General features: G+C 36.5%; 1 protein-coding gene across 6 annotated transcripts in view; it reads left to right on the forward strand.

Annotated features, from left to right (window-relative positions):
* Positions 1-22,531, forward strand: part of LOC131429333 (microtubule-associated protein Jupiter) — a 159,838-nt gene that overhangs the window by 126,700 nt on the left and 10,607 nt on the right. For 3 of the 6 annotated variants that reach the window (XM_058593403.1, XM_058593404.1, XM_058593405.1), the window contains exons 4-5: positions 6,646-6,681; positions 15,370-15,711. The exons of 1 other annotated variant lie outside the window; for it this stretch is intronic. In XM_058593403.1, the coding sequence (XP_058449386.1) occupies positions 6,646-6,681; positions 15,370-15,711 (378 nt within the window). Of the gene's footprint in view, positions 1-6,645; positions 6,682-15,369; positions 15,712-17,043; positions 17,062-22,531 lie in introns of all 6 variants that reach the window. 2 more of the 6 variants (XM_058593401.1, XM_058593402.1) reach the window with 1 other exon arrangement.

Genomic DNA, 22,531 nt, shown 5'->3' on the forward strand with positions numbered 1-22,531 from the left:
TTTCAAGAGCAATAAAACTCTGTCTGGGATGAGTTGGACAGGATTAGCCCGGTTCCAAAACGTGTTTACCTGTTTTGGACTGAACGTGTTTCGTTTGCTTATTATCGAAAAATATTTCCACTGTCGGTGGTTTTGAAGTTTGAATGCCGTTTTAGCATCTCACTGCTGGACGATCAATAGACAATCAGTGAAAAGTAAATTCCACGCTAAATTAAACGTAATGTTTTTTTATGAAATTATTGTGTTTACTTAGTCACAGTTCGAAACCAACATTGATTGTACCTTTTAGGATGACAATCACCGAACAATTGTGAAAGATAAACATGCTATTCATCCAAAAGAAAATGGACTGTCGTAGTGTCGGATTTTTTAGTGTAAAGGAGCCCTTACACGATCATTAAAAGTGTAAAGGGCTGTAATAATGAATTCTCCATGGTATTACTTAAGTAATCATTAAAAATGACATAATTAATTCTCGTGTAAGGGCCGCTTAACAATGACAGAAGTTTTCTTATCTTCATGTTAATTCAAGGATTGATTTATTTGTCTATGATTTGAAAAAATCCAGACTTATTCCAGTACAGCAATTTGATAATAGTGATCACAAAATTTACAACACTCATGATTATTATTTTAGTATACTTCATTACTGAACAGTAAGTGTTGATGGTCTTCTAGCACTTATAAATTCCTTGTTTTTACGTTTCGTTTTCGACAGTTGTTGAGCTGTGAAATCGCGTTAGTAGTTAAAAATAAACTGCTAATGCAATGATCAGTCGAGGTCGAAACGTAATACCAAATAGTATAAATTTGGGGTTTTATATGTTGTGAATTACACTCAAGTCGTTTTTATACAGGTTCATTTGGGTTATTGAGTAACCGTTCTGTAAATCGCTTTTTGTATTCGATTCATCAGTGCATCAGTAGTTCAAATTGAACTGTCATTACCATCTGCTATACATTCGTAAAGAGTAGTATTTATTAACCCGCTTAAGAAAAAATCGTGTAAATTTACGTCTTGTGAGTTTATTATCGAAATATTCGAGCATTTTAAAAAAAACGCATTTTTACTATTCATTTGATATAATATTCATGCGTTTTGATTTATTTTTGCATGTAACTTATTTTACGTTACTGCATGAAAGTTTGAGTATGTTTGACACAGATATACGGCAAACTTGTAAAATTCAGTGATTCAATGAATTACGTGGATTAACGTCACTTGAAAAATTCATAATTTTTTTCTTGGTAGGCTAAAATTTGTGGCCACTTAACTGTTAATTGGCAATGGCAGTTCTATAGAAACTACCAGTGTACTGATAAGTCGAAGACGAAACGAAGAGTAAATTTGTCTGTTTGTTTCACTACACTCACACAAAAAAAATTGAATTTTACAGGTGACTTAATCCCTCATACGATGTAATTCATAAAGACCTAATTTGTCAAATGACGGAAAATCTTATTTGTAATGAATTAATGTTAGATGAGTTTTAATTTTACTGGTTTCGACTGTAAGTTTAAATTCACCTTTTACCAGCCAAGCAGATGTATGCTTCTGTGGCTCGGTCGATTAACAGACGTACTTGCGATCCAATGATTCTCGGTTCAAGTCGCGACGGTTGCTCTCAATATTCTTTTTTTTTTATTTCAATGAATTTTATGTCATGGAGTTTTAGACACAATATTAAATGTTCTTCCACGTAAATTTGCGTGAGCTGCGACGCTCCATTTATGTGCATCTAATAAGATGTAAAATCACAGGGTTTTTTAAGCGTGCTCTTCGAAACATTCTCGGTATTAGAATGTTTCGAAGAGTGTAGTGAAACAAACAGACAAACAAGCTTCTTTTCTGAGACAAAATTACTAATATTATATTTATGTTCTTGCTCTGAACTACTCGACTGTGTCCAATACGAGCTAAACATCGAAGTTTGACAGATATTGTGGAAATTTCTACTGTCCTTCAAACAACTGAAATTTCATCAACCAGTTCAGTAGAAGTTTCATTCGCTAAATATTCGGTAAAGTTACTCTTAACTGATTTATTCATCACTTAATATTAAACTTAACAAACGAATTTTGCGTATTTTATGCAAACCTTCAAATTTATGCAAATTTTATGAACGAATTTTCAAAATTAGATTGGTTTACGCGATTTTTTCATGCGGTATGTATAATACTTGAAGAGAAGACTTGAATGTAATTTACATATAAACCTAACATTTATACTGGGGGCGCTTATCTAACTTTTGATTTTTACGTATTCGACTGATCAGTGCATTAGCAGTTTATGTTGAATTACTAACGCGACTTCACAGCTCAATAGAAGCTACAATAACATTAACACTGTCCTGTAACGTATAATACTCCAATAATAATCATAACTCTTTTAAATTTTATGAACACTTTTCATTTCGATGGTGAACTGGAATAAGAAGCCCCTAAAGAGCACTAAGAACATATTTCCTGAAAATTATATTTACCATACGAAATATTCAAGGAATCTTAAGAAATAAAGATACCATGCACAGCTTTCTAACTGCATCCTTGAAAATTCACTTTCCTACTTTCAAAAGTAGGTGGGTAATGTCAGAGATATAATTGGATGACGTGAATATGAATAAAACTTTACACGTCTGAATATCTAAAATCGTTCTCATAAGTTTATATATGATGTTAATTGTGCAAGGTTTTAATTATTATTGGTAGAATTTTCCAAAGTTCAGTAGTTCTTCGACAGATAACTGTAGGTTGGATAATGATATTTTATAGCACGTAAATGCGAAAAATTATGATTAAACACCAATAAAAAACGATTATTTTAGTCTTGTTAAGACGTAGGAAAGACTGGGGCTAGACCGAACAAGGGGTCAATTCGGACAGCTTAACTATTTTATAAACCAAACCAGTTGGATTTATTTCGATCCATGGATTGACTTTGTAAACGTGCTTTCATGTAACAGATAGACGTCAGTTGGCTGAATAACGCTGATTCAATTCAGTTTAACGTCTATCGTATTCGTGTCAAAACGTGTACGTTTTTATTTATGAAACATACCAACATATTGATATCTATGTTTCTTTTCTCCTTATTATCATTAGTTTTACTATAAATTTAAGCAGAGCGTTATTTGTAGCGAAACAATTAAATAGGATTCAATAAAGACTCTACAGTTAGTTTCATTACATCAATTATTTGTTACTGCAAGGCGTGAAGTTTCAAAACAATACCCTTATTCCCAGCGAACAATTCATTCGAACAGGGTCACATTTCTTCCAAAAAGTTTTCGGCTGAGCCCCGGTCTCCCCTACAAAAGAGACACATAATTCGATCATCACCAAGAAATCCGAATTTTCACACTGGTGGACGGGTATAGTGTGATGGGTAGATCGATTCCTTTCACGCTGCCCTCCTAGGTTCGATTCCAAACCTCGCACAGGATTTTTTCCCTGCCCGAGAGGCAAATGACCTTATGGTTAAAACTTCTACAAATGGAACAAAAAAAAGTTTTATGAATATTGTGGAAATTTCTACTGCCTTTGAAACAGCTGAAATTTCATTAATTAGTTCAGTAGAAGTTTCATTCTCTAAATATTCGGTAGAGTTACTCTGAATTAATTTGTTCATCACTCAATATGGATGTTCAATAAACTTTACAAATATTCCGTAAATATAAAAAACACTGTAAGCTGTAAAATATTCCTGCTTTTTCGTTAAATTTCTCTGCAAAGCCGTAAAATATAGGGAACACATAAATTACAAGCGAAAAGCAAGAATAGCGGAACAAACGATAATCTGATGGTGCAAGGTCGAAGCTATACAGTGGATGTTACGTAAAGTCCCAATCCCAATGAGTGACTACAACTATTTGTAATCAAGCATTGTCATGAAGCAAAACAACACCTTTACGATTAATTACTGTCTCTTTTCAAGTTTTTCGATTTTTTTTCAAATTTTACAAGGTGTAATTTAAAACAAAACCTAACTGGTCAAACAATGAAAAATTTCATTCGTAATGACTTTGTGTTAAATTTGAGTGAATTTTACAAGCTCCGAATGTAATTTGATCTTGGCTAGCAAGTGCGATTGTATGAATTTATGTGCTTCTGTGGTTTAACACACATGGACTGAAAAGTACCGGGACTAACAAAGAGAACACGATTATTCATCAACGTAATCTCCAAAAAGAGCAACGCAATCATTTCAGCGCCGTTCTAATCTTTCAATATCACTTTTGTAGAACGATTTATCTTTTTCCTCAAAATAGGCCTCAGTTTCAACGATAACCTCTCCATTCGTGCGAAATTTCTTACCGGCGAGCATTTTCTCAGGTCTGCGAACAGCCAGTAGTCACTGGGAGCCAAATCTGGCGAATACGGTGGATGTAGGAGCAATTCGAAGCTCAATTCATGTAGTTTTGCCATTGAAAAAAATTTTTGAAACAAAATTTTTTCTTTGCGGTCGTTTCTTTTCAATTTGAGCCTTCAAACGCTCCAATAACGCTATATAGTATTCACTGTTAATGATATTTGCTTTCTCAAGATAGTCGATAAATATTACACCACGCACATCCCAAAATACCGAGGCCATAACCTTTCCAGCCGATTGTTGTACTTTCGAGCGCTTTGGACGAGATTCATCAGTTGCTGTCCACTTAGATGACGATCGTTTGGATTCCGGAGTGAACTGATGAATCCATATTTCATCCATTGGCACATATCGACGCAAAAATTCCTGTTTGTTAAGTTTAAACATGGCCAAACACTGCTCAGAATCATCAACATATTCTCTTCGGTTTGGTCAACAGTGTGCAAACGCGGCATCCACTTTGAACAGAGCTTTCTCATAGTCAAATGCTTACGCAATATAAAGCCAACACATTCTTTTGATGTCGTTACGATGTCAGCTAACTCACGCAATTTCACTTTTCGATCATTCAAACCGATTTTGTAGCTTTTGGACGTCCACTTCGTTCTGCATCATCGGTGTGTCTACGACCATGTTTGAAGTCAGTAAACCAACATTTCATTGTTGTTTCTGATGGAGTGCCATCTCCATAACACTTTTAAGCCATTACTTCGTTTGAACGGTATTTTTCCCGTCAAGAAGCAGTGTAAAATTAAAACACGAAATTGAGTTTGATTCATTGTCCTGAAAATAACAAAAGTAGCGTCACTCTTAGCACAATGATTCACAAACTGATGAATAGAATATCATAAAATTTTAACAGCTGTCTTAAAGGTTTGATTTAACTGAAAAAGATGACTGCAATAAATCTAGCGCCATCTATGTATTAGGCACGGGACTTCTCAGCCCATGGGTTAGTTTAATAACGGGAGTGCTATGTGATTCAATGATTCTCGGCTGAATTCGCTGCCGCTATGATCTTTTTGTTTGTTATTTATTGAATTTCGAGCCATGTATTTTTCAAATCACATTATTTCACATCTTATAATGCACGGGTTGAAATCTATTGCCGGTACCATGATTTTTTAATCATGAAATCATGAACCATGTCTTCTCATGAGCAAAATGATATCATGATATCAATCAATGATTTTCATGATATCAATCGTTTTGATCATGAAATCATGACCTATTATTAATGATAGTTATGATTCATGATTTCATGATTTTTAATCATGGTTCCGGCCATATATTTCTATCCGTGTATGTAAAATCGCAAGGTATTTTCCAAGTTAGCTGACGACATTTCATTGCCAGTTGGTTTAAAACTGAATCGTTTTACTGCTCTGATCAGTTTTACTTGACGAAATGAAAAAGGGTGTAGTGCAAAATAAATATTTAGTAGTGGCGAACATTCCACCTTTTAACACTAAACAAAAAGTCACACCCTTTATTGCTTAATTTTATTTACGTGGCTTTAGATTATATTCATCTGTCACGTAATAAGGTCATACCCGTATTTCTGTCGTTTTTAAATCATAAATTTAGAAATGAATTGTTCCGTACGGTTTAACATAAAACGAAAATCGTTTCAATAATATGTCAGTCAGTGAGTGACTTCCCGTTTCCATTAGACATTTATTCTCAGCTCCGAAACAAATACTTTCGCATGGATTTAATGTCTTCCCGATCCGTCGTATGAGTCGATTATGCAAAACATTCCTTTTTGCACTGATTTCATCGTGCAACATGAAATATAAATGTTGCGTGACATTCCCATGCAACTCTAGTTTTCAGGTGACGTTGATTTTGACATTCATCTATACAAGAAAACAAAGAAACAGACCAGATGAAAGTAGTAGAAGAAAAATTTACATTGGTCTAGAGATATTGTTTTGAAACGGGTGAAACTCCAATAAATTCAACCATTCAACATTCGTTTTATAGACAATTTGGTTACATTTGAATTGCGTTTTTTTGCATGTTACTCCGTTACATCCGTTTCCAGAAGGTAATAATCAACATTAAAATTTTTTAATACTGCTGCTTAAGCAATCATAAATCATTAACTTTTACTCCATAATAACCGTTTTCATCCAATCTTTACTTTTTCGTTTACCTAAAAATGGCATCTGAACAACCCAATAATAAAAAAAACCGCTCACATTCTCCCAACATCAAACAAAACCACCGCGCGCTCGCATCGAACAATGGGCCCCCTCCCTCGAAACGAGCAGTATTTCGGCAAGGAATTCACCGATACTATTTACTCGGTACACAATCAAATGTTACATTTTACCCTGTTTGGCATATCTGCGCTGCCCACCACTCATTTCCTTAGAATTAGTTTAAACAAAAAATCTATCCAAGCTGTTCCCCCGCTCTGTCATTTAGATCTGTGTTCATCTTTCATTGCCGCATTCAAATTTCGTTTCTCGTTTTCATTTTTGCCTGCCTGTTCGACCCCCCTGCAAAACCATTCGAAACACTGTACTAAAATAGATAGTTGCTGTAAAACGTTTATCAACTGCATAAATCTTGAATGACTATTTCCGCCTGTTTCGAGAATTGTTGTTTGTTGTATTGCGTGTATTTCGTTTTTTAATTTGTGAAACTAGCTAAGTAGGCTGTGCGTCGGTAATTTGTTTCATTGTGTTCAAGTTTTCGTTTTCATTCCTTTGATTTGATTTCGGATAAATGCTGATTTAATTCATTCGCTTCCTACTATAGATAGGCAGCAATTCGTCTAGATAATTATAGGATTACTGGTTACGATATCGTGGTAGTAAATTAGTTGTAGCTTTGTCAAATTATCATATCTCTTTCACGTCTGTCATGATTTTAGAGGTGCAATCATTCTTTCGTTTGATCGTTCGTCTTCGGAGAAATCCAATTTATCGAGAATGTTTTAGTCTTTTTTTTTGTACAAATGAGTGAAAGTTCTTTTGCCTACGGCTTTCTCATTCCCAGAAAAAAATTCAAGCTTGAGAATCGTTTTAGATACCTTTGTGTCGAAAGCTTTTACCAGTTTGTGATCAAAATAACAGGCAGTGGTTTGGCATAAACCGATTTCTGAACAATCCTTAGAATCATAATTACAGCTATTCTCAACGAATGATGATTTAGCGTGCATTAAGTTAAATAGTCGTATGCAGCTGGACAGCACGTTTATTTAACGAAGCTACCATTTCTGATATTAAACCAATTGAAATAAAGTCTGATGTCTCAATGCAGAATCCGAATGCCATTTGGCTTAGGAGATAAATAAAAAATAACACAGATTATTTGCCAAAGTAAGTTAGCTTAAAAGTTGCAATAGTAATTTGGCATTCAAATCCGTTAAAAAATCTGCATAGTTCATATAGATATCGGCATTACTTCCACTTCAATACTTATTCAAAGTCGCCTAGCTTCGGCAATCCGAGTAAAAGATCGTTTGATTTTGTGAATCGGCAAAAAATGCTCAACTAGTAAAATACTCTATACCTAACTTGAGGAATCTATTCAAAAACATATTCTCGTCAAGAAAATGTCATAAATATGTATACTTGTAATGGATAGCTACGAATATCTTTATTGTCGTAACAGCAAAGTTTGGAAAATCTGAAAAATAAACCTTGAAATGAATAGTCGCGAAACTTTGATTAATGAAACATCTTCGAGTAATCTAAGAAATCTTCATATAAAAAGTATAAACTTCACAAAATGCTCATATAAAATTGCGAAACTTGTAGATGTTAATAACGATAACTTTTGACTTTGAAAATTCTCTTATAAAATTGCGTAACATCATAAATTTGAGTGAAAGCCCCCGATAACTTTGAAATCTTCTTCAAATAAAGTCAACAGTGCATAAAATCTTCATTAAATCTCGCATACCTATGTTCGAAATTGTCAAACTTCGCAAATTGGCAGAGCATAGGCATAAATTTAAGAGTTCTAAAGAATCATCAGTTGTAGTAAAGAAAATAGTGTAGATTCTTGTTTTTTCACAAGTTATACATTTGTAAAGCTTTGATGAATTCTGATAAAGTTCGAAAAAAACCTTGTCTTTGATATTTATTATCTCCAGTTCTACTGATTGGATCAATTCCATTTTTTTACACAATCATCACTTGTTACAAGAGCTTACTAAATAACTGTTATGTTAATTTTCATTTTGGTAATCAACTTATTAGAATAATAATTCAATTGTTTAAACAATATTGTTAGGATTATGCTGGGTTTTCAACTAAAAACGCATATATCCGCAAATTGAAGACCTTATTAGATCGAAAGATATTCAATATCTTCGAGTGCGCGACACGAATAGTGCATAGCGCACTCGGTTCACGCGCTTGTTGGAACGCCTTAAACTTGATCTGAGCCCGACGCGTTTCAACAAGTGTTCCAACAAGTTTTGAATTCATCCAAACTTTAAAAACGAAGAAAATTTTTTTTCTAAAATTCGGATACTCGTGACAACTAAGCTAATTAAAAGATTCTAATAAAACAAATGGATGGGAGTTAAAAATACGAAAAATATTTTTTCTGGAAATCCGGTCGATTTGTAAAAAAAATTTTCGCTTAGAAAATCGTTACACTGCAGAAACCCGCATAAAAAGACATCTTTATAAATCTCACCGATTCGCATAGAATGCTTATTAGATTCGCATATTCAAGAAATTTTTGTAAAAATCGCATTACATGGACATCTCGAAATCTCAAAAACATAAAAATATACTAAAATTAAACAAAAAAATTGCAAATCCACATTTTGCAGTCGCGTGAATAAACCATATAACTTCGTATGAAGCTTAAATCAAATTCGGAAACTTAGGAAACTAATGCAAATATGCATAAAAATCCATATGAATAATACTGAAGAAAAAAAAAACGGAACCGGACATTTTCGTTAATTTTAAAAACACTTGTGGTAAAAAATTTATAAGAAAAAAATTTCATGTCTTCGAAAATAAAGTTGAAGTGTAAGAAGAAAGAAAACCGCACAACCATTAGAAAGTCAGACGTCCAAAATTGGCACCAAACCTGCGGAATATCGCATAACAACCGTATAAAAAAACACATAGAAGATACTTGAGAGTACGAGCTTAGTTTAAGAGCAAAATTCAAATGTTCTGTTCTCTATTATACTCTACAACAGATCGTAGTGACATTTCCGTGATCGATCAAATTGTACGCCCAGCACCGATCTTTTATCTTATGCTGCTCATTATCCGTAGCCCATAATGTTTCCTTTCTCATTCGTGAATGACAGTAGCCAAAACAAACGAAGAGAGACGAAGCATTTTCGTTTCTCGTTGCAACCAAAAAAGAGAGTATCACTGTTAAGTCACTCGTTCCTCTATCTATGACAAGACGAAACCAATCTAACGTCTGCAGGGAGAATCAGTTGAATTTCAATTCTCATTATTTCATCTATATATTGAGAATCTGTGACGTTTGGCTATGAAGAGTGTTTAAAATATGATAAATCGAAGTAATTCACCACAAAGTCGAACACAAACAGGTAAAAGTCATTGTGAATCATTATCTGTCATTATCGAGCTTCAGTTGAATATCGACACCGCATACAATGGAATTTTCAGTTAAAACTGAGGGACTGAAAAAAAGAACACAATTTTGAAACTACTGTTCCCTTTAGTCGTTGACTAGACATGGATCTCGTTCTCATAATTTTCAAGCGCAACTGAGAGTGGCATTTATTTTTCGTCATTTTCATATATTTTGAGTCAATGAAAATGACTTTTTCTAGCTCTGCTGAAGGATTTATCTCTTTTGGGTACGAATTCGACTTCGTTTGGTTTATACCAGACTACCGTGTCTTTCGCGTAATGCTTACATGCCAAATCCGATCAAAACAAAGTGTATTGCACTGAAGATTTTGTTACGCAGATGATACGTACCGCATAAAAAACACGCAAAAAACCGCATAATTTTGGAAATAAAATTTTTGTTGCCAAATGTGTTCAAAAATTTACGAAACATCGAGATCTAGTGTTATCTCGACAAAAATATGTGTAAAAAAATACGACTTTAGGATTAGGAAAAATTTTGAGATTTCCAAAATCTAAGCATTTTTTTTTTTGATACCAAAAGTCTTAAAATGCATGAAACACGTGGTGTAATCTCGAACAATATTTTTTTAATGGAAAGTGTCAAAATAGTTGACTTAAAAAAACTCGGAATAACACAAGATCTCGACGCTTTGTGCATTTCTAAGACAAAACAAGAAAACCATTAAAAAAACAGCCTTAGCTCGGAAAACCGCTTAAAAAGCGCATAAAAACCGCGTAAAAAATACCTTAGTGTTTGATATTATCAGATCATGGAGAGTAGATGCCGTTGCAAGTATTCAGATGTCCAGTGGTGTCTCGTCCTTATGTGCATCTCGCATGCACAACCGGTCAAATTGAAGGAACTAACTGCATCCCCGCATTCTATTATTTTTCTAGATTCTCTATTTATTCAATTAAATCAGGACGGATGGTATCGAATAGAAAATAATGAGCGATTTTATCCACAGCATAATGTGTACAAATTCACTCTAAGCTGGTTGCGCTTACTGGTCAAACGATCATATCGCATTGCCGTGGCTTTTTGAACTTGAGCACTTTACCTTATGCACCGAGTTCTTGTTGCTGTGTTAGTGTCCTGTCCGGGCACATGAGTTACTGCACAGATTCAAGAAGATTGGGAATTACTCAGCTCAGCTCTGTTCTCTCTCTCTCTCTCTCTCTCTCTCTCGTTTGGCTCTGTGAGAACTTGTATGCCAGCACACCTTCAGGATAGGCCTGTGCTTATGGCAGTTGCAAACAAATTGCTGTCTCCAGAGATGTCAGGTTCACAAATTAATCTGCGCTTCACATATTCTGAATATGCTGCACAGATTTTCACAGATTTCTGAAGTCAATGCGCCTTTAAAAGTCTTCAAATTGCAAGGAAAATACAGAGCGTTTTCTTGCTCAGACTGATTTTGGTTCCCACGCAGATTAAAAAAAAAACCTGGCATCCTTGGCGGTTTTGTTGATGATATTATTGACAGATTTGCTGGACGTGCAGCGCGCGGATTTCTTCTGTTCTATCGATGATATGAAAAAGTTTAATAAAAAAATCTCATCCAAAAGTATGTCGATATGTCAATGTATTGAAAAACACAAGCGAATATTAATTGCTCAATCTTTAGTTTTCGCTTAAAACGAACTTTTATATCTGATATAATCAGTGCACAACCCGTAAATTTTGCCATGAGACGCCACTTCAGCTGTCATCAACGTATATGTTGTCACAAATGGATTCGAAAGCATTCCACACTCACAAACTGCTTGCCAAACCATTGCCTTTTAAGCGAATTTTTCTGGTGAATTCGACATACCGGCATGTCGAATATTTTATCCTGCACGGATCATGTAGAACTAATTCCCGGGAAGCGTCTTATAATCGTTGTATTTCACATATTTTTACGGCATCTTGGGAGTCCCTCAGGGCATTTCATGTCGTTGCTCGATTGACGGTACTCCTGAAGGTTCCCAGCGTCTTGACTTTTTGTCCTGAACATTTTTTACTTTCACATTCAGTGAAACGTTAGAAATAGAGCATCATTGTGCTTTTGGTCTTTGCATTTTGGTCTTAACGAAATGCATCGGCACTTAAGATATGGAATATACATTAACGTTGTAAAAGTTATCTAAAATCATCAGAGGCGAACCAAAATCGTGTTTCAACTTTTTGGGACAGTCGTTCTGTGTTGAAGGTATGTAGTAAGAAGATTTATTAACTCTGAAGTCTAAAACGACTATTTCGAAAAACTGAGAAATTGCACACAGCGTAGCTATTCCACTGCACAGTGGTTCAAACGTCCTATTTTAAGCTCTTAATTGATAACACGTTGAAAACATGGTTTCCGAGGTACAGTATCTTCAGCAAAGTTGCTCGGATCGATAGGAGCCATCTTTTGAAAAATTTCATTTATGTGATTGATTCCCCTAAAAGTGAGATAAAGCTATTAGATCCTAGATCCTGAAACCAGTTTTTGTAATAAAATATACATTGTTCTAGGGTGAAATTTTGTATTCCCATTTAATTCCGAAGGATCTGATGTAACTAATTACCAATTCATGGGATCACGATTCGTAAGTGATCTGGACTACTTGTGTGTATGATACTCCCAATATCTGTATAAAATAAACTTCCTGATCGTTATGAACAGTACAATATAGCAAGCGTTAATCGATTTCCACTTTAAATGAGGAAGAGAGGATACTTATCCGCACAGTTTTTCTATAGAAAAACTTGTCAGAAAATGACATAACGGAATTCGAATTCGGAATTTTGTGGTTTCTTACTTCACCTTCAAAAATCGTCTGACTTTCCTATGTATAAAGACTGTCCCAGAAAGTATGGACGCACTTTGATTTCGCTGTAAATAATTCACAAGTGTTAGTTATTCAATTTTTTTTTTTCGATATACTGATAATATTTAGACTACAACAACAGAATATTATTCTCAACATTTGCTACTTAGCCATTGTAGACTAGCTGGGGCACCTTCTTGCGAACGTTCCTCATTGAATTCCGTACAGACTTCTTGGCAAGTTTTGACACTTTTTTCCAATCTTTTTTTAACTGTTAAATGGTTTCGGGTTACGAGACATGTTTCTTGAGATGTGCCTTCGTTAATGCCCAAAATTCCTCAATTGGTCGAGGTTGTGGTCTATTTGGTGGATTCATGTCTTTTGGGACGAAAGTGACATTTTAGGTAGTATGCCATTCTACCGTTGATTTTGAGTAGTGGCAAGAAGCAAGATCTGGCCAGAAAACAACAGGATCCTTGTGGCTTCGAATCATGGGTAGAAGTGGTTTTTGTAAACATTCCTTGATGTATATTTCGCTGTTCATTGAAGCAGTGGTGATGAAGGATTTCGAAATCTTACCGCAGCTACAAATTGTTTGCCAGACCATAGCTTTCTTACCAAATTTTTCAACTTCAATCGATGTCTCGGACTGGTTTAACACTTGTCCTTCTCGCACCGTATAATATTGTGGTCCCGGCAAGGATTTGTAATCGAGTTTCACGTAGGTTTCGTTGTCTATGATTATGCAATTCAAATTTCCAGCAAGAATCGTATTGCACAGCTTTCGAACCCTCGGCCTGATCGATGCTTCTTGTTTCGGACTACGTTTTGGTTGCTTCTGCTTCTTATAGGTTTGAAGACTCAAACGTTCTTTAGCACGAAGAACATTTGACTTCGAAGTGCCCACTTTTTTGATCACATCCCGAACTGAAACCTCCTTCTTTTGCTCGAACACCTTCAGTATACGTTTATCCAACTGAAGGTTAGCAGGACCTTTTTTCGACCCGTTTTCGGTTTATCCTCAAAGGTGTTATCCTCACCGAACTTCCTGATTGCATTTGTACACAATTTTTCGACGTTGTTCTGCTGAAAGTCCACGCATTTTGAAACAAACTAATGAAAACGAATAAACAACTGCACAAATGGTTAGAGAAGAGTGTAAACAACAGGACGCAGCCATAAAAATTGACAGATTCTGAACCATTGCGAAATGGCAGCGGTTTTTGGTTGCGTCCATACTTTCTGGGACAGTCTTTAGACGGCATGGAATCTCGTTTGAAATGGTTTTGTATGTAAGTGGTCTCATCTGCACCTTTCTGCGCTTATTGATGATAGACAAGTTAGAATTATATAAAAATAACATGAAAAACGATTCTATTTTATTAAACTGAATTGATAGCGGAATAGTATATTTGAGAAAGTTGCGTAGTTTACTTCTTACGTGCCATTTGAGCCAATTTGTTCTGATTCTGAAAAGGGTGTCTTTCAGAAACTACATTGTATAATTTATTACACTCAAGTTACCAAGCTCAACCATGAGCTGAAATAATAGTTTTATCTCATTTTTAGGGTGATTAATCACATAAATAAAATTTTCAAAAGATGTTGCCTATCATTCTGAGCAACTTTGCTGTATATGCTGTACCTCGAAAACCACGAGTTTAATGAGTTATTAATTAGGAGTCGTAGAGTAGGGCTTTTGAACCACTGTAGTTTTTCAAATGATCTTTGATTGGGCAGTTTAGTTGCTTGCCGTTGTGTGTTGACATGATTCCAAATACTTTTGGGGTTAGTTTTAGAATTATTTTTCGAATATTTTACGTTATCTCGAGTCGAACTTAGGCATCTCATCAATGCAAATCATCCGAGTCTCTGATATGTCAGAAAGTAAAGGTAGAGGTCGTTTACCAATTACTATCTGAACCGGAAAATTTACGACAAGTTGTCACATTCTGCCTACGACGGCTTTCTCACACAATGTTTTTTATTGTGCTGATATTTTTCACTTAGCACATCTGGGTTCAATTACAAATCCAGCTTTTAGAATTGAAATTGGTTATACTCATCGGGTAGGTGATTTCTATTTCTAATAAATTAGTTCAAGTAATTGGATTAGTAACATCAATTTCCCAACAACAAGTTCAAGAACTATAATTAATCTGATTAACCTCCTCTTAATTTATAAGGAATAAAAGATTTTGTAATCGAAAAAAAAACCTAAATGTGTGACACCCTTATTCGATGTTGTACTTTTACGTGCTGCTATCGAAGCATGTCAAACATATATTTTACTTGATTCTCTTTAAGATTTGCTTCGTTCCAGTTTTCAGTTGCCTTTTCCTAATATCAGTCCAAGTCTACGACATTTCATTTTTTTTTATTTCTACCATCTATCGACGTCAATTGTTAGGTTATATTGCTTGACTGACATGTCAACGTAGCATTGTTCGACATCTTCATCGGTATAGCGCATGAAGACATTTTGCTCGCTCTCTAGCCCTAGCTTTGGCCTAGCTGCCCTGCTTGGTGACCTAACCATCCATTCTAACAAATAGCTTTCAACATGTCGTCTTTTTTTTCTGTTTTCGTTTGTTCCTTCCATCGCAGGCGGTGAAACACCGCGCCGTGCCGTGGCCGGTCAGGATTCGCACAACCGGCTGTTCGGTGAGGTGGAACGCCCGTACACACCGGCCAAGAATCACATGAAGAGCAATCTGCCGATCGGGCCCGTGGATCAACCGGACTCCGCCGCCGCCGTCGTCGTCGCCGCCGCTAAGACCAACGGCCACAGCAACGGTACGAAGACAAACGGGCACTATCAGAATGGAAACGGCGTGGCACCGGCAACCAATGGCCATAGCAACTCCAACGGCATCAGCAACGGAACCACCAATGGCCACAGCAATGGTTCGTCGTCTTCGGCTCTGTCCCAGAATGGATCCACTCACAGTAAGTTTGGCATGTCGTTGCTTTTTTGTTTTTCATGTTTTTTTTTGTTTTTCGTAGCCTAGCTTTATTTCCGGTAATTAGATTGAAATTCCATTTCGCGTGAGGTAGTCTCTTCTCTGGTGCGGGTTTTTAGCTTTTAAACAACAACACAATAATTACGAATTTTTTGTTGTTGTTACCTTACACTAACATCAATTTGTCTCGCATGCTTGGGTGTAATTTTATATCAGTTACTTATTATCTATTTTCGCCCCTTCTTCGGCTCCACACTCGGATGATTGTCGCAGGAACTGACTAACTCTCCGATGATCGCTCCCCGAAGATGACGTTCGACATGACATTGCTCGGCATTGCTTCTTTGTAATTGTTTCCTTCACCGATGCATACTCGAGACTCGAAGCTGGTCGAACGGACTTCATAAATCCGGAATCCGGCACCGTATCGCGAAGGCACACGAACATGGTGGAGTTAAAATCTTGTTTTTTTTCAAATGAGATAAATGCTGCGCTTGTATCGCCGGGATTGTAGCCGTTGTTGAGGAAAGATCACTATCAAGAATGTCCGCCCTCCGCAAAATCCACTTACCGGGGTCCGAGTTTCGAGTTGGTGGCTGCTTTTTGTCCCGTACCTTTTGCCGGCAGTTCAAATGGGGGCCAGGCAGGAGTCGGTTGGTAATTATTCCATTCATCCGTTTGTCACGGTCTTTGATCTTGTTCAACCAGCTTCGCTGCGATCTTGCTGGAATGTAATGCTCGATGGTTCCGCGACAATTGTAATTCGTTTATCAGTAGTAGCTTTTCAAAAGACAAGCTTCAGCTTCCCCCACCCCCCATGCGCCCGATTATGTGACAACCATTCAACCAGAACGGCGACGCGACTAAGCAGGAATCCCATTTCGCGAACAAATAAGTCCCAAATCGATTAGCATACTGTTATATTTTACGTACATTACCTACTTCACTACTCGACACGACGCTCGCCCAAGTCATCGGACTGTGACGGTGATCTTCTCTCCGGGTCGGAAATACGAGATCCATCGCGTAGGATTCGTAAAGGTTACCGCACCTAGTTTTGCTTCGCCTCGGAATCAACCAACCGGGAAAGCGATCTTGACTATGAGCAAATTCTTCACAGTTCACGGACGGAATTCCGTGATGGTAAAAACTCATCATCGTCGCGTTACCCCACAGAAAAAAAAACTTGTCTCCACTCCACCTCATTTTTTTTGTTTGTTTGTAACTCTCGCTGTTCAACGTCTTATTCTATTTTTTTTACCCTGTACCTCAACCAAGTCGAAATCGAATTAATACTATAAACTTCAATTTCATGCAGTCTTCCTGAGGAGATTAAGTAAGTTTTTGACATTGAACTGGAAGTATTGAAACGCGTCATTTAGGCGTAAAATCACATAGCAAGCCAACAACACTCATCAGTGCTTCATTCATGCCCTAATTGACTGACGGAATGACGCACGGACTAATCGACCGACCAACCGACAGACCGTCCGTCCGGTCAAGTAGCTGACGACCATTCCTTCATTCATAAGAAAATCTGCATTTACGGACACCGGGTGCGCTTGTTGGCAACCTTCACTTCCATTCTAATTACTTCAACAATTTGACGTGACATTCCATGTTGTGCTACTTGTGTTGGCGGAACGAAAGAAAACAAAAACAGAAACAATAGATTGATTCATATAATTGGACAAGGCGAGAACAAACTACTACTACTACTACTTACTGCTACTACTGGAACAAGCTGGCATTCTTAGCAAGTGCACCGCCGCCACCACCAGTTCGCACATGACACAAAATATTATCGCGTCACCTCGTTAGCTATACTGATTAGATCGCGTCACACCTCGTATCATTCCTGGTTTCTATTTTTTTTATTTACACGAAGAACGACGACGAGCGTCGTTATGACAATGTAATGAAATGATTGTTGATTAAATTTCTATGAATGGCTTATGACAACGTCTGGAGTCTGTAAATTTGGTGAAAAGCAAATGTCGTAATGTAAACTTAGAAGGATATGATTCAGGGTGGCAAGTGACTGGGAAAATCGTGAAAACCGGGAAAAAGTCGGGGAATTTAGTGAAAAACCGGGAAGAATATTTCTTCTCAATCTGCCCAAATCTGAGTAACGATTTTCAGCATCATGATTTATCTGATTTAACAAATGCAGGGTTGTTCGGTCGCGCAGTTTTAGCAGATTTCGCGATTTTCGCGGATTAGGCGCGATTTCTGTTCAGATTTTGATGCGATGGCGCGGTTTTGCGCGAATTTCAAGAAACATTATTTCACATTTATGAATCACTAGCAGACCCGTCGAACTTCGTTTCGCCCAAACACTATTTGTTCGCATTTATGTGTTCGAAGAGCAGAATGGTCAAACGACTAAGTGGTTAACGTTTTTCTCCAATATTTTACTGATTACTTAACTGCTGATTACAATCAACGGAATTGAACACACATTCGCTTTAGCCCAAAAAAAGAAACATCACATAATGTGAACATGGGTACAGCTTTTAAGCATCGATAATGTTTTCTAAAAACTTGTTCTGTACGTTCAAGTTGCCAAAAAGTACCTACGTACTTCAGAGTTCTAATAAAGTGGATATTTTTAGATACGAAGGAACTTCTGGTGCCTTGGAGAGACGACACTTACATTTTAAGTTGATATTGAACGTACCAATTTGAGCATTCTTCTCAGCAAGAATGGCTTTTATCGTATCAAAGAACGCTCTCTAGCAACTCTTCACACGATTCAATCAGTGCCATCAAAGAGAGACGAATATCATCTCAGTAACAAAACACCTGCATGGTCCATTTAACACAGAATGGACACCAGTGCGAGAACGATTTTCTCTCGACAACCCTTCTGAACATCACGGGTTAGCACGTTGGGGTAGGGATTCGCTCTGAAGCAATTCTCGTTTTGCGATCCGATTCTATACGGGCAGTGGATAATTGTGATAGAATCATTTTACTATTGTCGCCTATACTAACTATGTACATATAACTTCGGCATAAGTAAAAAAAAGCAAAGTCTTGGCATTATATTCCTTTTGTGGAATTTGGCCTTTCTGTTTCAACAGACTTCGCAGCCGATTCTTAGTGTACAGAATCATTGCATGGCTAGTACTATGAATCCTACTGACAGTAAGAATCCTTCCAGGTCGCGGCTCGAACATACGACATAAGTTGTGTCTATGAAAATATCTGTGAATGCTCAACACAAAGGTTTCGAAATATTGTAACCTAGTATGAGAATCATCAAGTTGATTCATCGGTTCGATTTTCTGGGATAATTGTCAAATTGCGATTATCCCTTGTTAAATTCCACACAGCGCCGATTATTGCAAAACTGTATCTATTTTGGTAAGGGCCGTGAAATACTCAAAGTATGAGATGGAGCGAAAAAATGTAGAAAAAATCTTTCACGGTTCATGCATTGAGAGGCAGTGAGTTCTTTTAGCATCATCTACCAGATTGACCTTGTTGTATACAATTTAGAGAAATAGTATCAATCCATCTTGAATATTGATATCTAATTGCCACTTATTATGTGCGCTTCGTGTAATCTAAATCATTCGAAAGCAAAATGCAAGAAAAATCTCTTAGTTTGACCTCAGCGCTTCTAGAGCACAAACTTTTTGTTGATTTCCAATGACCAATAGTGTTCATCTGATTCCATTACACACATTCTGGAATTCCATCAGTCATTTAGTAGGCAACAATGTTGATACCCAATTAAGCACGTGGCTCGGAATGGCGAACCACATGAATTAAGCATGCACATCACACAAATCAACTCGTTGCGCACCAAAAGATTCTTTCAACGATCTAGTATTCCTTTCTTCGACGGCCAAACACTTATGCAACTCGTTATGCGCCAAACACCTATCAGTGATCTAGCAATCATTGGGGACTTTTTCAGTGGAAAATTCCATTGTCCATACAAAATAACTTTATTGGTTTTTCCCATTTTTCCGGTAAGTTTTCCTAATTTTTTTGATGTACGAACCCGGTGGGGATAAAAACTGATCAATAAAAAAAAAATCATCTCAATCCGTCCATCCGTTCTTACGTGATGCGATTACAAAGAATGATCTCTGCATTTTTATATATATAGATGTGTTTGAGATAAAAGTTCTTTACAAATTGTTGAAGCTTGTGAGTTTGATGAAACCCCAAAAAAGGATGTGCAAACGTTTCAGCAATTGGTCGAGCTGGCCGAATTGGTGAATTTTCACCATGATAAAATCAAAATTTACGAGAACGCGATTCTAGCAAATGCTTTCCTGAAGTGGATAAAATTTCGCTTTGTTTTCTCCGATCTCGAGTGGTACAAATTACTATTTCAGCAGAGCTGTTTCCAGGAATTACACAAACTTTTCGATATATGTGATTGTGTTTCCCCATTCTAATGCGGAAATCGAAAGATTTTTCTCGCACTCGAAAATATTGAAGTCTGATGGATGAAATTATTAAGTATTATTCGATGTTATGGTCACAAATTTTGTGTGCGATAAAAATCGCATTCTTAAAAAAAAACAAGAAGAAATTAAAACGTTCATCTAGTGTTGGACTTGACGGGATTCCATTCGTGGTGAAAAGAAATTGTTCTAATAGTTTGTTAATTCCACTATCCAACATTTGCAATTGTTCTTTGCGTTATGGAATTTTTCCTAAAATATGGAAGAAATCCTATATGAACAAGGGTATAGTAACCAACTAACGTGGAATTGCAGCTTTGTCCGCTGTATCGAAGCTGTTTGAAATTATAGTTCTGGATTTTATAACTCATAGTTACTGTCAAAGCGTTCCACTTCCACAAATTTAGTAACCTACACTTCCTTCATCATGCGTTCTTTACAAACACGACTACAAGTAGATTCTATATTCACCGAATTGTCTGCTGTGTTGGACTAAATCAATCATCACATAACGATTTCCAAGTTAAGTTGTCTGGGATTTAGCGGATAATTTTCAAAATGGCTTCGATCATATCATCGTGAAATGATAGTAAACATAGGAGACTGTACAACTTCACCATTTGCTGTTACCTCTGGAGTTCCTCAAGGAAATCACCTTGGACCGCTTAAATTTTTTTGTATCTCAACGATCTAAATTTTTCGGTCAAGTGTATGAAACTATTGCTCGCCTTTAAAATATTTCATATAATCAGATCTGCAGCTGACTCAGAGTTCCTACAATAACAGTGGGATAATTTAACTAATTCGTGTAACATTAACAAAATGGTTTTAAATGCCACTAAATGCTCCGTCATCTCTTCCAGTCGCAAAAAAGTCTGTATTCAAGTTCGACTATAATATTTCACAAACTGTTCTCGAACGCGCATCGTCTGTTAAGGGCATGGGTGTTCATTTGGATTCCAGGGTAAATTTTAAGGAGCACATAGAGTTTACTATCTCTAAAGCCTCTAAGCTATTAGGATTTATTTTTCGTGTTACTAAAGAATTCTTTGATGTACATTGCTTGAAGGCTCTATATTGCCACTTAGTTCGCTCAATTCTTGAATATGCTGCTGTTATATGGGTAACTTATTACCAAAACGATATTCAACGCATTAGAACGATTCAACGCAAATGTGTCTAATTCGAACGTCTTCCATGGAGATATCCCTTAAACTTACCGAGTTATCATGACCGCTGCGAACTGATTGATCTCTGTTTGTTATATGTTCTTCTCGATGTTTGTAAGGCTAGTTTTGTGGCAGATCTACTTCAGTGGCGAATCGATTGCTCCGAGATATTGCAATTGTTATAATTAGACATTCGACGTCGTAATCTTTGACCCTATTTTTTCTTCGGATTCCCTACGCTAGAACTAACTATGGTTATCACGAGTCCATTACTAGCATGTGTAGCATATTTAACAAATGTTTCCATTCTTTCGGCTTCCATTTGTCAAGTTCCTCATGTTATTGTCTCATTAGATTTAGTTACTATATAAGCACTAAATTGAAGGAAATGTATTATTTGGATGATAGCAAACTGTTGATGCAAAAGATGAGGAGGTTTTATGCCTACTGGAGAGCAAGTTTGACAGAAACTAACTCCAGTGGGCTTTTTCCTGCTCCAAATAAAAGAATAAAAGATAAGGAGGACAAAAAAGACATTCAGAGTAAAATCCGACAACAAGAGAAGGCACTGTCTCAGAAAACAAAAAGTAATCAAGAGGCAGAAAATAATTGATCCTGATGTGGTCTACCGTAAAATTCTTCTTACCGAGAAGGAAAAGCTTGTCGAACAAGAAGATGTTGAAGCAAAAAAAAATGTCTTCGCTGAAATCTGTTTAACACTTCAATAGCGTATGTCTTGTATCATGGCCGAAACCCTGGCAATGACCATATTGTGGTAGATTCGTTGTGCCACCAAGACGTTTATAAGTTTTCCGTCGATCTGAACTTTTTACTTTCACTTCTGAAAGGGACGTAGAAAGGTTTTCCTCGACTCCTAGTTTGAATAAGTCTTAAGAAAGACTGATTTTCCAGATAGCCTTAATAAGACTACTTTAGTGGTAGTCTTGCAAAAGAATATGATTATTTGAGTAAATAGTTATGAAAAGGCAGATTAATTGTTAGGTTTTTGAAATAACTGATGGTATTTCTGGTAAGCTTGAAAAAGGCTGTTAAAATCGAATTAACTCTAGGTAGCCACAAATGTTTTGCTTGAGAGAATTTCCGTTTGTTTCTCTTTTTGCTGTTACTGTTACATCGAACTTTTTTTGAATTAGTCAAAAAGGCTGAGATTTTATCTTGAAGAGCTAGTGGATATGAACAGCATAATTGG

Source organism: Malaya genurostris, chromosome 2, assembly GCF_030247185.1.
Source record: "Malaya genurostris strain Urasoe2022 chromosome 2, Malgen_1.1, whole genome shotgun sequence".
NCBI lineage: Eukaryota > Metazoa > Arthropoda > Insecta > Diptera > Culicidae > Malaya > Malaya genurostris.